The sequence below is a fragment of the Numida meleagris genome, chromosome 6 (genome assembly GCF_002078875.1).
Source record: "Numida meleagris isolate 19003 breed g44 Domestic line chromosome 6, NumMel1.0, whole genome shotgun sequence".
In the NCBI taxonomy this organism is placed as follows: domain Eukaryota; kingdom Metazoa; phylum Chordata; class Aves; order Galliformes; family Numididae; genus Numida; species Numida meleagris.
The window spans coordinates 18,598,171-18,614,467 of NC_034414.1; the positions used below are offsets into that span (position 1 = coordinate 18,598,171).

General features: G+C 44.5%; 1 protein-coding gene across 2 annotated transcripts; it reads right to left on the bottom strand.

Annotated features, from left to right (window-relative positions):
• LMO2 (LIM domain only 2) lies at positions 8,698–16,175 on the bottom strand. 2 transcript variants are annotated; one of them, XM_021402784.1, is made up of 4 exons: positions 16,124–16,175; positions 15,530–15,707; positions 12,279–12,494; positions 8,698–9,707 (listed from the first exon to the last, which is right to left on the bottom strand). In XM_021402784.1, exons 1-4 carry the CDS (start codon positions 16,158–16,160, stop codon positions 9,488–9,490), a joined length of 651 nt encoding a protein of 216 aa, XP_021258459.1. In that variant the 5' UTR covers positions 16,161–16,175; the 3' UTR covers positions 8,698–9,487. The 2 variants fall into 2 exon arrangements, with proteins under 2 accessions (XP_021258459.1, XP_021258460.1); XM_021402785.1 differs by lacking the exon at positions 16,124–16,175 and adding an exon at positions 15,788–15,919.

Genomic DNA, 16,297 nt, shown 5'->3' on the forward strand with positions numbered 1-16,297 from the left:
TGACCTTAACCTCTGTATGTTTGGCCAAGTTTGATAAGCTTTGCTTCTTACCTCTCTATCCAAATGAAAGAAATGCCAGAAGACGATAAGAAACCACAGGATGTAGGTGGGTGTAATGCCATTAAGGCAGTACCCAACCTCTGTGTTGTTTATGACCTGCCCTATAGAGCTATGACCCCTGGGCATGCCAAAATGGGGCTTTGCAGCTGGCCTTACTCTGAGTTCATTCAATGCAATTAGGTCGCTGTAACTCTGTTCATTTACTACAATGCCTCTTGCAGCTACCGCTGAGAACAAAAGGGCTCAAAGAAATGTGTACTGCTATTATACTGATAATATTATTTATGCTTTTTGATGTGCAAAAGAGAGAATAAGTTCGGGGCATACAGAAAAAACAAGGCAATGAACTTTGTTTGGAAGTCTGATAATCTACAGTTAGCCACGGCCCACGAGTAGCTGTAACAAACAGCATGTAAGGAGTAAGGGAAGGGAAAATTAAAAATGGGAGCTGTATCATCACGCAGAGACTTCAGTGAGTCAAAGGAACATAAAGATAGATCAGTTGTCCTTTGAAAGGTGAGGGATTTACATAGGAACTGATAAGCAAATCACTTTTTCGGGCTTCACAGGAGTCAGTCTCAGATGAGATTTGAAAGATGCCAGAATGTTAGCTGTAGGGATCAGAGCCGGAGCTTCACTGAAATGTGTACGTGAATAAACTAAATATTACATATGAATGAGCTTGTTGGACATTTTAGTAACAAATGGGATTTCTGTCAGCATACAGCTTCAGGCTTCCTCCTGACAAAAAGAAACAACTGTTTTTAAAAAAATCCCCTTCTTGTCACAGCCACTGTATGCACAGTGACACCCTTCTTGAATTTCTCACACGACAGGAGATTAGCCATGGCAGCTCCAAGGTCAGTTGAAGTCAAAGGCAGCCTACAGGCCAGCTCTGGTATCCCCAGGAGTTGAACCAATGGACATTTTCTCGTGGTTACAGTGAAATACCAGGAGCAGATGGAGCTTACACTCAGCTTTCTGCTTCTGGACCAGATGAGGTGCGAAGAGCATAGTAATCCAGGCAATTCCTTAGTGCAGAACTTTTCTAGATGAATTACACCCTCATATTCTTGTGTCTCAGAGCCTGGCAGATCCTGGGGCAGAAATGAGCTAGGGAAGGTGTGCTGTGCTAATAAAACTGTGGTCCATAGGTTTGGAATTATCAGATGACCCTATATGGCTGCTCTTGTCTACAGTGGTTGTCCAAGATTGTCACCAGGACATCTCCGCTCCTTCCCTACCTTGCTCTGGACAGGTTTGAGGGACTCCATGCTTGTCTTCTTTATTAGCAAGAATAAATAAATAAATAAATAAAAAGTCTCAGACTCTAAACTCTGAAATGGCACTCAGGCATTTATTTATGTTTGTAAAGATATGAATTCCAATTAGAGTGTAATTTTAATAGTCTTTGTTTTGGTTTTTTTTTTTTCTGCAGAGGAAGGGCTCCACACTAACACAAACTGACATAACCAAGTTTTATTTTTTCCTGTGGTTTCTTAGTTCATAGTTGGTTTTCCTTTCACACAATGTACTTTCACATCAATCAAATGTGAGATATGACTAAAAATGTAAACATTAATCCATGTAATTTAAAAAAAAACTTGCTTACTTTACAGAGTGTAAATAGCATAGAAAGTCATAACCCTTGCCTCCAAAAACTGACACAATAAATTAAGCAGTATAGACCAGAGTTTCAGTGCAGTGGGTAGTCAGTAGGTGCCTCCATCAGAGCCCAGCAATGCTGATACCCACTCTCTTGTTTTGTACGTGTGCATTTGTCCATGCTGGAGTAATGCTAACAGAGAATAGCCCTGAGGAGGCCACGGGAGACCATACGTGCATGCTCCTGAGATAGCTAATTTCAACTTTGGTCAAAAAGGCTTTAATAAATAAAGTTTTGGGAATATACATTATTTCACGTGCTTACAGCATTTTCATTCATCCTAAGGGATGTGTGAAATACCCCAATGAAAATAAGCATTGGAGGAATATTTCATGATCTTGTGGGAAGTGCTGGGTCCCTGGTTGTTTAGATGCAGCTTTTCAATTTACCTAGAAGCTCTGAAAGTCTTTCTTTGCTTGAGGAAAATGGAGAACAATCATGTGCCCCTTCGAAAATTCTGCTACTACAGATTCTTTCACACCTGAAAAAAGCCATCTGTATGAACCAGATAGCGGCTCACTTTTCAGCTCCACATGCTCTCTCTTTGGGTTGATAGCTGAGATTCTTAACAAGACGACCACTAGCCGCGGTTCCAGCACTGGGGTTTTTGGCTCTGAACACCTGTGTGGTAGGAGGAAGGCTGAGCCCAGTGAGCATTCATCAGATGACGGCAACAATAAATTACTGAAGTGTTGAGCCGGATTTGAAGAGGTAGTGCAAAGATAAAAGACTCTAGAAACCCTTTGCAATTCCCTTAGTCATCCATTCCCACTGAAGGCTTCTCTTTTGAAGTTTCCAGGAAGCCTCACGTGCCCTTTGCTCGTCCTTTTGGTAGGAGCTCTTATCTGCCTCGTGCAGACCCAGCCACTTTTTGCTGTACTACTCAAAACCAGTTATTACGGGATAAACAAACTGTGTTTGCTGATGCATGTTCTCAGTTCCCTTATCAGCTGAACAACACACTTCTCATGCACGTTAGGTCAAACTCACTGCTGGTCCCGCTCCAAGAATTCCTGGGGAATTCAGTGCTCACACCTCCTGTCAGAGAAACGCAACCATGTTGTGATAGAATATTGTCTTACAAGTGGACCTAGAAATTCCCAGTGGTGCAAAACATCCTCAGGTGGATAATTCCAGGTCTTTTACATTTTATTAAGCTAGAAACTTGACATCTAAGCACTTTTTATTGTAGCTGTCAAGGTGCTGCAAGGTATTGTCAGATCGAAGAGTATGTGTCTTAGTGTAGAAGAACTTCGGTTTTATTGAGAGCACCTCTTTAAAATAAATGTAAATAAGTAAATAGTCTGTACCTCAAAACTGACTTACAGGTGTTGTGAAATGCATCGGTAATGTTGCCTGACAAGAGATGCAAGACAAGTGTTTGAGCAGAGATAACCACGCCCGCAGTCGCAGCATGGAATTGGGATTGCAGGCACTCAGAAGGCTGGTGCCTGAAGCTAGGGGCTCAGCTGTCCACCATGCAGGGTCCCGGCCCTAAAAGGTTATTCCTGTGTCAGCACTGCAAGGCAGCAGCTGGTTGTTACCACTCCAGTCATATTGGAGCAGCATCCCCACTTGCCCACCTATTCCAGCACCTCCCCAGAAATAAAACTTCTTGCACTCCATCGACCCTTGGTCCCAGGCTTCACTGACTTACACCAACATACGCGTGTAACCAGAATACCTCAGAGTGACAGCAGAGATGGTCAGAAAGCACTCAGGAAATAGCATATTCAACCTGTCATTAGAAAATAAATATCACTTTCCTGAAAATCTTAAATGGGATTTTCATGCATCATATGTTTTCCACCGAGAATAATGACATAGTTGAGAACCAAATTTGTAATACGGAAGTAATGCAAAAACATATTTTTGTTCATGCCTTTACTGTTTGTGAAGAATGCAGAGAAGGGGCTTAAAGAGATTTTGAGTATTACCCGAGTATTGCTGCAAGCAGTGAAATGGTTGGTATGTGAAGAATAAGCTGTAGACATCATCAGGTGCATTTATTTCAGCAGAAGTTCGTGAGTTTTTACCACCGATGACCAAATGTCCCCACAGGCTGTTTACTCCTGATCCTGCCACACAGCTGAGCTGTATGCATCCAACCATCGATCGTACAGGGGAGGAGTACACATCATCAATGTACCAGTCACTTCCCAACAATTCACAGAAAGTATCCATACAAAATGCTATCTGAAGCTGCCCTTGAGTGCTCAGACTATATTTGAGGATGTGAGGAGGCTGAATCCATGCTGCTGGATGGGTCAGGCCATGCCATATTGACACCTGCTTACTCAGCACTTGCAAAACGGTCCTTGCTTAGGTCAGGAGACCTAAGTTCTGCTCTTGTATAAGTCTGGCTGAGTTACTGTGCGATTTCAAGCAGGTCGCGTCAATCTTGGGCCACAGTTTGTAGCTTAAAAAGGGAAGAAACAATGAATTGCTGCTTGCGAGGCACTTGAAAGGCGTTGAACAGAACAGGGTTCACTGCTACAAAATATGTTTATTAACTAACGGGCAGAGATCTACTGGTATGTTAAGAACCATTCAGAAATGAGCCATCTCATTAGACTGGAACAAAACGACCCCCAGCAGGAGGGAACAAGTTGCTTCAAACAAGGTTCAGCTTTCTGCCAGTTTAATCTTCCTCTCATGGATGGACTTGTGAATCTTAATTTAATTACAATTCCTTAAATGTTTTCTGATATCATATCTCAATCTCTCTGTTCTAGGCCTTTTTATGGTTTCTTTTTTGTTGTGGGTCTGAGGAATAGATCATTTTTTCCCAGTGTCCATTAAAATTTCCATTGCCTGCAGTGCAATAAAAGAGATGAACCTGCTGCAAGAGAAATAAGCTGATGCTGCACTGTCTTTTTAGAGCAACAAAAATCTTTATAGATTATTTTTCCAAGTGTCATGAATCTCCTTCAAAGTCACAAGTCACTGTTATCAATTAATAGACTTAATAGTCTCATTTTCAATTCACATTCGGGCCATGCAGAGGCTGTGCTCATCCCGGCAGATGGTTGAAAGCTTTGCCTTTCAGAGATAAAATGTTACCTTGTACATGGGGGTAGTGAGGAGGGGGGTGATTCAGGAGCAGAAAGACGTGTTAAAGTGCAGCACCTGAGGCCTTCTTGTTTTCTGAATTTACAATCTCAGGCTGGCAGTCGTATAAATGAGTGATGCTCTGTGATGTTCTCTTCCAAGCAGGCTACGAAATTGGCAGGGAGTCTTCGGTTTTGTGCTGATGTGTCCAGAATTCCAATAATTTGATTCTCGGGTATAATGACAATTGGAGGCACAGTATTACCTTGAGAACAGAGAGGGGAGAGACAGCTTCTGTATCCTGTGTCGAATTAACAACCGATTCCCATTTACTCTCCCTGCTGAAAACTCTATTATGCAGGGTTCTTATTGCCCTTATTCAAGGACACAGAATTAAAAAAGTAATATTGATGGTAATGCTCTCATTTTCCTACCATGACATTGAATAATGGGGACAAAGAAGGGAAATCTTGAGGGATGACATGCCTTTTAAAATACAGATGGTGTTGAAAACACATAAAGGACAATGCATTTGAATATCTCTCAGCTGATGAAGTCATATTCAGATTATCATGCTTTTTCTGTTACTTTAAATAATTTTTTTTTTGTCATTGTTCTTTGAATATTTCATTTTTTTTTTTATTCCACAAGAGACTCCTTGCTGTAAGGAGTACAATTGTGAGGATGGAGGCGAAGTGTTGGTTAAACTAATTCCAAGACAAATCTCTTCTCCCTCCACCTGGACCCAAAAAACAAGAGTTACATATGACTTATGAGCAGTATGAGTTATGCAGCTGGCTTGAAAAAATGGTAACTCACAGCAGTGTGATGAATGTAACATCACATGGGGATTTGACAGCAGAAGAAATGCTAGGAATGACTACTGCATTTTGCCTTGCATTTGATGCTTGGTAGATTTTTATATTGTTTTTTAAACCCTTCCCTTTGTTGGTATGCATACATCACGTTCTGTGATGTCTAAGGGTTTATCTGGATGGGAAAAGTCCATCAACAGATTGACATAATTATACAGGCAGAGGCAGAGTTACACTACTGCTCAAGCAGAGACTCTTCTCTTGGCACAAGTTTTTGTCTTCCAGTTTAGTTTAAGCCTTTTCTGAAGTTACATAGACTAGATAAAATAGGTGGTCTTATAATAAAACAAGAACATCCACCCTGCAGCATCTTTCTGTTACAAATATATTCATTAAATTTTAAAATATTTTTTCCTGTGTAGGTGATACCTTACACAAAATAATGAGTGTATTGGGATGTTTTGAAATTATTTTAAGAGTAAGTGATAATATCTCCATTTCACAAGTGAGCAACGGAGAAGCAGAATATTTAACTAAATTGCCAAAAGTCACACAGGGAACACTTTATGAGGTGGGAACAAAACACGGATCTTGCTTTCATTAGTGCAAAGTCTCCCTGAACTATTGACATTATTACCTCATCCCAACTCAGATGGTAATGAGGCCCCTCACACTGTTTTCAGTCAGACCTCTCTATGAGGTGGAATCGTGGAGATCAGCTCTGCAGTATATTTGAGAATGGTTAAAGACTACACTGTAAGGGAATAAATGTCTAAAGACTTCTCTGTAATGATTTCAGTTGCTCCTAGTCACATCAGTGCCATCTTTATTCCAATGTAATTCTGCCATTTCAGTTATTCCAGTGTCATTTCTACCATTGTGCAGCATGAGGTCAGAACGTGGCTCAAAACCTCTTTGTAGCAATTCTGAAAAGTCAAAATCACTGCCCACTTTGCTGAAGTCCCTGGTAGTGTCAGGACCACTGGCAAAATGCTGCCCACTCTCCACATGTTGGGGCAGACTTCATGCTCCCTGGTATAACACATTCCGTTTGATGTCTGCCTGTCTCATTATGACACTAGCATGAGGCTGCAGGGAGAGCTGCTTTATAGCTGAGTGCTGTCATCTGTACATTTTTCTTGCCATGAACTTGTAGGTGTTAATGAAGCTGTAAGCACTCCTTTCCCCTCTTGTACTGTAGTGCTGTCAAGGTTTACTTTTTCAGGGAAAGGAGAAGTGTGAAGGAGGAGGTCCCTGAGAGAGACATTACAGTAGGGCATGATGACCTGAAAAGCTTTAAAGGCATCTTCCATGAAGCTGCCTTTATGAATTTGCCTGGCAGTGCAGTGCTCACTGTGCGGTCCCATGCCCAGACCCAAAGAATGATTATGCCCCTGCACCCAGCTTTAGCATCATGAACATGTCTAGTAATTGGTGCAAACTAACAGGGGTACTGAGACAGAGTTTTTGCAATAAGCCACTGAGAGTGATGAAGGTGATAGCTGGATTTTTCTTGTTCTGGGTACACAGCTTTCTTGCCTGTGCTGGCAGGGATGTATATTAAGCTAAGAGCTGTAATTATAACAGCTGCCGATGGCCTCCAGAGGTCAGCATATCACTTGAGAAGAGCTAAATCACAGAGGACTCAAACAGCACTTTCTCTTTTCAAGCATGAGATCATGCCTCCTGTATAGTTTTCAACTTCAGTGGTAGTAAGATTTAAAGCTTTTTGTCCCCAGTGCTGCCTGTGACAACAAAAGCGAGAAAAAAAAAGAGCTCTCCGGATATCCACTGTAAAATGCAAAATGTTGTCACTAATTAGTGCCACTAGAGAAATGAGAGATCCCTTAGGTGACAATCGTATTGAAATGAATGGGACAAATAGATATCCACATGTTTAGGTGCTACTGCTTATGTGTTGCTACTGATGGGATGAAGGGACATACCAGCTGTCTTATGAGTTGATTGTCAGACTTGTTCCACTGTGCTATAAGCTCTATTTTTAATATGTTTGATTGGAGTACACAGTTCTTGTGGCACTCTCAAAAGGATGGAGTGGAACCAGAAAATGTACAGAGATATGAAGAAGATCAGAAGTGTGAAATAGCTCTCATGCAAGAAAGATTTTAGACTATTCATCCCAAAATGAATACAAGTTGGAGAGGTTGCGATATAAGTCTATAAAGTCAAGCACATCGCAAAAAATAGTGATGAGAAATGACCATTCATTCTCTCTTCCAATATGTTGAACACCCAACTAAGTTGATGAATAACAGCTTTTGAAATATACATAGCATATAATTAAACTGAGAAATTGGTTGCTTTTGGACTTTATGGAGGCGAAAACTTTAAGAACCAGAAAGTGAACAGGCAAACTCATGGAGAATGGGTCTGAGTTGGCATTAAGCACTGGGGACTGAAGGCAAAGCTCAGAGCTTGCTGTGGAGCCTCCTGCAAGCTGGGGAGATTTCATGAGATGGCTCCATGCTTGCTTTGTTCCCCACTTCCCTGTTCCTACTGCTTGTCACTGTTAGATTAAGATACCAAATGGCCACTTTTGCCTGACCAGGAATAGTTCTCATGTTTTTGATATTATTATAATGCTAAGAAAGTTCCTTCTGCTTAAGAAACAAGTCACAACAGTCTTTGCAGGAAGGGCTTTGGACTTAATTCTTTCTAAACACTATTAAGTATTGATTGGCTTGAGTTATATTATACTGGATTCAACAATCTGGAGCAAAATCAGGACCTAATCCTACATGACCTCCTCTGAGATCAGGCAGCTTATGCTTCTGTTGCAAAGTAACACCCAAACGTATTTCATGGCATCAGCCAGCCTCGAAACATCCTTATAAGCACCAAAGGGCCCATGTCACACAATATTACCCAACTGTTTCTTAGTATGAAGAACTCTACAAAGCTTCTTGAGACTGACTGGTGTTCTCCTGCTGCTGCGTTGAAACACAACCTTAAGTGAATACAGCAAGAATCAAATGTAGTCCAAGTGTAGAAACCCCGTGACAAAAAATAAAATAAATGAATAAAATAAATGATGCAAACAAAATATCCAGTTCAATTTCCAAGAAAGGAATCATAACACTCAAATCTTCTGTCATTTTTATTAAAGCTGCAGAGTCTTACTACACACAACAAATATTTTATTGATATAATCTAAGTTAATAAAATAGTTGAACAACTCTTTAGATTTATATTTGTATAGAAATGATCTATGGAACATCCCATCTTGAAACAGCAGTGCCTGAAAACAACTGTTCAGCAGGACTTTTTCTGAAGAACAGTTTGGGACTAGAGGATGCACTCTTCATTCTCACAGAAAAAAAAAAAAAAAATCCATGCAAAAATAACCCCCACCCTCTTCCCTCTTCCTCTCCTAACCCATAACGTAAGGCCTTATCGAATGATCACATAAGTGACTGGCCCTTCTTTTCCAGTATTCCTCTTCATGTCTACATTAGGAGCTGTTGTCTAAACTGAGTAACTAAAACAAGGTAAAAAGAATAATCAATTGCACAATCCTAGTCTGCAGGTGACAAAGTCATAACACCTCTTTACATAAGTCACTACTGTTTTTCCAGCTATGAGCATTCATTATCACATTGTGTTTGCTCCTCAGCTCTTGCCTATCTGGCTGATGTCAGTTCTTGTCAACATGCCTTTGTTAGCAGAAGTCAGTCTATCTACTATTACTTCAGTCTCCCTTCTTCACTTATATGTAGTTTAGATTCTACGTAGCACTGCCTGAAAAGGGCCTACTCTGTGGTATTTCCCCCCCATTTTAGACAAAGCACACAGCTCAGGTGGTTATCTCCTCACTGCAGCTATGCGTCTGCGTCGCCCGTGAGATGTCTTTTATAGACCATGAGCCATCTCTTTGCTATATCATCCCATTTATCTTAGTCCACTCATAGATGTCCTGTTCACATACTATGTCCGAGTTGATGAGGAGGTATCTGTCCCCAACACAGAAGTGTTTCTGGCAGGCCGCACATTTGAAGCATTCAAGGTGATACACTTTGTCCTTCACCCGCATGGTCATCTCATAAGCCCGGATCCGTTTGTCACAGGAAGCACAGAGGCCGTCTTGGCCAAAGAGCCTAGAACAACAACAGCAGAGAAGTAAGTAGAATTCCTGTGCTGGAGAGGTGGGGAAAAAAATAATCAAAACAGGAATACAACATCAGTGCATTGCCTCACTAGCTGTACTATTGCCAAGATACATAGAGGTCACATGGAAAGCTGCTGAGCAGAACTCAAACCTTTGCAATACCAAAAACTGAAGTAGAAAGTCCAAGGTCTTCACCTGTTCCTAAGGTAATTGACTTCTGTGATCAATGACGTAATCCTGAAATGTTGAGCAGCTTCAACCAGAGTAAAGGTTCACCAGATCATAGCATAAAGTTGTGTGATGCTAATACTTCCTCTTATACAATCAACATTAATTACCTTTCCGTTGATAAATCTTGCCTATCTTCAGCTGTTGCTATTGTACTTCACAGGAAAGAGTTGCCATGTTATGGCATAGTTATGATTTAATATTCTACTGCCTGCATTCATTGCTTCCCACATTTGAGATTCTTTCAAACTCAAACATTTCTGTATTCATGAAATCACTCCTGCTGGTTTTCAGAATACATGCTAAGACCTTCCAGGTACTCTGCCATCCAAGACAATTCTATGTTCTGGACTGCTCTTTCTGAGAGCAGATTGAGATTCCCTGCTGAGATCAGTATGGTATTTTCTATTAAAAGGAGCCCCTAGCAAATGCACCATGTATGTATCCCCCTCACAGCATGTGCCAGCATTCTCGGCTGAAGCAAAGCAACATACTCAGCCATGTGTGACGACAAAATGAACAGCAGCATTTCACACAGTCTGCTGGTTACAGAGTTTGTAAGTCATATCATTAATAAATAAGGGACATATATATAGTATATATATATATAAAATCATAGAATCATTTAGGTTGGAGAAGACCACTAAGATTATCATATATATTCTGAGGAGGGAGAATTCCTATTACCTGTGTAAAGAATACACCCATTGACTTTGAATTCCACGTTTCCATACTGATTCCAGAAAGATTTTGTCCACTCCTTACACTTCATTTTCCCACACTGTACCTGCTTCATTTATCCTGAACTGGAAATGGAATACCTATTACAGAGAACTCTTTAAGGGTAGAAGACATCGCTTCTTTCATCTGCCAGGAGGTGTCAGTGTCTACTTCTGCCCAACAAAAGTAATAAGGTTACACAAATGTTGCAAAACCTCTCATCAATAATGGATGTCTATAACACAATCATGTGTTATATTATTAAATAAACAAAAATAGTCCAGCTCATGGCAAGAAAATACATTACTTGCACTGACATATTTTCTATTGCTTCCATTTTAAGACAAGAAGCATCTGGGAAGTGTAGCTACCACTGGTTCATCGCTGGAACATAATATCTGCTCAATGTTCACCAGTGGTCCCATTTCTGCCAAGTGAAATTCCCATCAGCAAGTTCTGGGACACAATCACTAGGAGCTTCTCTGAGATGCTGTTTTAAGTTTTGTAGTCTTCAGTAAAGTAGCTGAAAATAGATACAATGTCTTCAGCCTGGTCCACAAACTTCCTGGAACATTAGGGATCCATTGGGTCAAACAGTATACAGCCAGCACAGCAAAAAGCAAAACACTTTTCTTGTAACTGAGAATATAGAGATCCTTTACTAATGATTTTTGTGAACTATATTATTCCCAGTTTAATCCTTCTACTTAAAAATTACGGCAAATCAGATAGGCAGATAGATGTTGCTGAAAACTCCACTGGGTCCAGCTTAGCAGGACCGAACTTTCCTGCACCGGCTGCAGCTCCACACTACGCATCCAGCGCACCGTGTCCTTCTGCTTGAAGTGTTCCCGATAAGTTGATCAGTGATGCAGAAAAAGACATGGATCGATCCATGTACAAAAGGCTGTCACTTCAGAACCAAACAAGTACAGCGGTCCCACTCTTTGGCGGAATCAAGCATCTCTTATAGGGCTGACATTACCACATCAGGAAAATGAATTAAATTCAGTTATCTTGGATACCATGTTCTTAAATGAGAGAACGAAATGATCTTTCATCAGTAGCCAATCTCGGCACCTGTTTTTATATAACTTTCAGCTCCACAGCAATGCCTGAAGTGGCACAGAACTGCTTAAAGTCATTCTGGGGAGCTGGCTCGCAATCAGCTTGGGCAGGGAGGTCCTTGCTGAAATTCATTGCTGCTTCCCAATTTCTGCTTGGCAGTACCCCCCGCTGACACGGTTCAGTCAGCATCCAGCTATCCAGGGAGCAGCAGCACTGAGCAAACCCCATTACTCTTAAACTCTATGTCTAAGATTAGCCAAAATGAATTATGCATGATTCTTTGTTCACTAGCTGTACCTTAAACTAATAGACAAAGCAGAAATGGTAGAAAGAAGGGGAGGCGAGTGGAATAAGTTGCCCAGAGAGGTGGTGGGTGCCTCATCCCTGAAGACACCCAAGGTCAGGCAGGACGGGGCTGTGAGCACCTGATCTAGTGTAGGTGTCCCTGTTCATTGCACGGGAATTGGACCAGATGGCCTTTAAGGTCTCGTCCAACTCAAACAATTCTGTGATTCTATGAGAAGCGGGCTGGGATGCTGCTTACCTGAGATAGTCCCTCCGGCAGAGCTTCCTGCCCAGCTTGTAGTACAGCCGCCGCCCCACCTCTCCCAGCCGGCACCCGCACAGGTCACAGCTGAGGCAGTCCTCGTGCCAGTACTGGTCGATAGCCTTCAGGAAATAGCGGTCCCCGATGTTCTGCTGGCAGCCCCCGCATGTCAGCAGCGAGGGGGGGATCTGCAGCACCTCATCCACCGGCTCCCTGCGAACAAAAGGTGCGTTGGAGAAGGGAAACACACTGCCACCATCCCAGTGAGAAGAAGGAGGAGGAAAAACAAAACTAAACACCATGGCAGCAAGCACAACGGGTCAGGTGAGAACACAGAGGACACCCTCACTTTTTCTCCCAGTGGAGCAAACAATTTATTCCCTTCTAACGTGAGAGGGAGCGAGCACGACTTCCCTCTCCTTCAGCTTTAAAAAGTTTGGGATAACTTAAAGTATAAGGAGCTAATAAAAGTAGCCAAATATTTGATAACTTGTTTTCTATTTTTCTTCAAGAATAACACATAAACGTGAAGATCTCTTTATCACCCAGAGGTATTCATTACTGTAAATACACTTGCAATGTTAATAGGGCATTGGTATCAGTGTAGACACATCCTTTTTTTCTGCCGGATAAACGCAAAGTGCTCATCATTGGGCTTCATCCACGCAGTTCTTAAAAATATATAATGTCATGGTTTTATGATTTTTGTTATCGGCATTCCGCATCATATATATTTCAAACAACATGATTTGCATGTGATCGAAGACTGCACTTTTTCAGAAACTTTTTTCATTCACTATTCCATAGGAACACCAGTTACGTCCATGCAGACTGACAAATACCAACAAGCACAAGTCCTACAAGTTCTTATCGTATTCTATTTTCCAGTAAATCTGTTTTGCCCACAACACATAGCCAGGCTTTAGTATCTACTAAAAAAAAAAGCTTTTTTTTTTTTTTTTTCAATATTTTAAAGATGTACCTATAAATGTCTGCAAGCAACTTAATGAACTCAGACAGCACATGGATCTAGGTATAACTTACTGAAGAGCCCCATAAAGCACCTGTGCATGCACCCCAAAGTACACAAGCTCATCCTGGAGACTGGATGCTTTGAGCTTTGACTGTAGTGCTGCTAGGAGCAAAGGGAATTCTGTCTCACAGAGGACTGTGGGACTAGAAAAGGTACCTGAGGGATTCTACTTGCAGCCAGCTTTCCTCTGGGGAATGTAAATTTGGAGACTAAGTCTGCAGGTGTTATTTCACTGAATGCACTAAATAAATAACTACAACAGATGTGGCTGCTGCCCAGCTGGTTTATGCTTTGCTGCTGTTTTGAATGAATTCTGATTCTACCTGAGGTTCAAAACCTAAAAGGAAGGCGCGTGAGCTCGGTTCTGTCAGTTCTGCAGTGACCCAGACCCTCACTCAGACCCCAGGGAAACTCATAAGAAGACTCTGGGATCAGCCCTTTAGCACCCGTGTCATTTCAGCCCTCTGCTAGTGGCAAGGAAGTCACAGGTTTGCACGTTTAGGTTTATCTGCTTTGCTGGACCATGACCGAGGGCTCAACAGGAGGCAGAGCAGAGCCCCAGACTGTTTGGGGCTCTCACTCAGTCTATCAGCACCATGTCTGTCTCCGGCGGGCACAGAGCTACAGTGAGAGCAGAACCGGGCTGCTCCGAGATTCCAGCAGGCAACAGGAGAAATCCTACTGCTGCTGCATCAAGCCACTCCATGCAGTGTTATTTACTGGGTCAGCAGTTTTCTAGGGAAAAATGACTTAGTTCAGAGTGGAGAAATGACCGGTGGTCAACAACTTCCGTGCTGTGAAACTGATCCTGCAGCTTTCACAAGCTGAGCCCCGGGATGTGACGAGATGATACACTCAGCCCACTGCTTTCCCTCTCCTGCGCCCAAGCTGCTGGGCCCCAGCAGTGCTGCCCGAGCTCTGAGAGCTCCCATTGAAGCTTGGGGGAGCGTGGGCTGTGAGTAGGAGCGGGCCCCGCTTATTCCAAGCTTTCTCTTTCAAGCCCCATAGTTCCTTTCCCAGAGAGCGGGCTCCATTCGGATGAGCTCTGAGAGCCACCCAACAGAGCACAGAGCTGTAAGGGAACGCACCTTAGTGTGCCTTATTGGCCATCATGCGAAACCTGAAATTGCAGCCCCCAAATATTTTTGTCTCACAGGTTCTCGGAATCACACGGCAGCTCTGTAACAGCCCCACAGATGTTTCTGAGGAATAGAATTTCTGTTTTCTGCATCAGTTCTTTGATGTCCACACACTTGTATGCCAGCAAAGCCAGTAGGACACAAAGCAGGAAAACGAATGCTGCTAAAGCGCTGCAGCACAACCCGGGACACTGACACTTAGGAGTTCAGATGATGATTTCTTTAAGATGATAAAAGAAAAAACGTAGCGCACAAAACATCAAATGCATCATGGCAGGAACTGATTTAACCCACAGTGGGGATGGTTCCCGTGTGCTCACTCGCAGCTTCGAGAGATGGCATTTTAATATCTCACAGGAAGCAAACCGCGGATGACCAAACTTAAGTAAGAGCAATGTTTTAAGCGCTATCTGAAAGAGGAGATTTTCTTTTTTTCGCCCTTATCACGATTCCAGACGGGTGTAACTGCAGCCACGAAGGCGCGCAGCGCTGTTTCACGCCGAGTTGCCGTTGCCTCTCGCAAGGACGGTGCCTGCATGTGCGGGAGGGCTGCACAGAACCAGCAGCAGGACGGGACCCGCGGGTCGGTCCCTTCCACGAACATGAAAACCAGGGAGGGAAATTCTCAGCACCTGCACGGCGGGGTCCCTGCGCACGCCCTTTGCACAACACCTCCCTCAGCAAAGCCCCTGAAAGTTGCAAAGTGCCTCGCGTTGTGCAAATGTGGAAGTCGGGCACCCGCAGATAACAGCTCCGACCTTTCGCTATAATCGGCGAAGCGAGCGGGGCAGGTCCGGGGACCTCGGAACGACCACCGCCTTCAGCTTGGGCGAGAGCCCCGCAGCGGGTCCCGCACCCCGGCGGCGGCGGGAGGCGCCCGGCTCGGAGCTGCGCTCGCAGCCGCCTCCCGATGGGGCCGTCCCGCACCCGAGCTCCGGCCCCGGAGACCCCCGCCGGGGAGGGGTCCCAGCGGCAGCCGAGGGGCGCGCGGTGCCGGCGCTGCGCCGGCCAGCTGCCGTCGGTGGTACCCCGAGGAACGGAGGGGTGGGGAGGCCGGGAGAAAAGACGCCACTTACTCGGAAGGATCGAGGCTCTTCCTCTCGATGGCCGATGACATTGGCAGGGATGGCTCCTTTGTAGCGTGCCTGTGGTGCGATCTGCCCCCGCTGCCCCCGCAGAGGCCGTCTGCTCTCGACGCCTTGTCACCAGCCGCGCTCCCCCTCCGCCCCCCAATGACATTCACAGGATTTCCTCCTGCAACACCAAAGAGAGAGACAAACGCGGGCTGGGGCGGCTGCCGGGCTCCGGCGGCGGGGTTGCCCGCGGGCTCTAACCTCCCATCCTCGCCGCGCTCCTCCTGCGCGCCGGGCGGCGGGGCCGCTCCCGAGGCTGCGGCTCTGCGGGCGGGCGGGAGGCGGCTACCGCGGCCACCGCTGCCTGCCCGCCGCTGCCCGCCCGGCCGCTGCCCGCCGCTCACCGGCGCCTGCCCGGCCGCGGCTCTCAGCTCGCCCCGCGGAGCCGGGCGGGTGCTGCGGCCGGGGAGCTCGGCATCGCTATTAGTGCTGCGCGGAGCGGCCCCGGCTCTCCGGTTTCATTTCCTTTTTCCTGATCACGATTCAAATACAATAGAAGGAAATCACGCTTAAAGAGACAGCTGCCCGTTTCTTAACTGGACTCCTGGGGGTTTAGCAACACAAACAGCAGCATCACGACTCGCTCGGCTTCTTAAAGAGACAGAGCTCGGGCTCCCCGCAGCCCGGGTTGCGAGCTGACGCTGCGTTTTCGCATCGCGACGTCACTGAGCAGCACCGCACCGCTGTGAGGGGCGCCCGGGGAGATGCGCG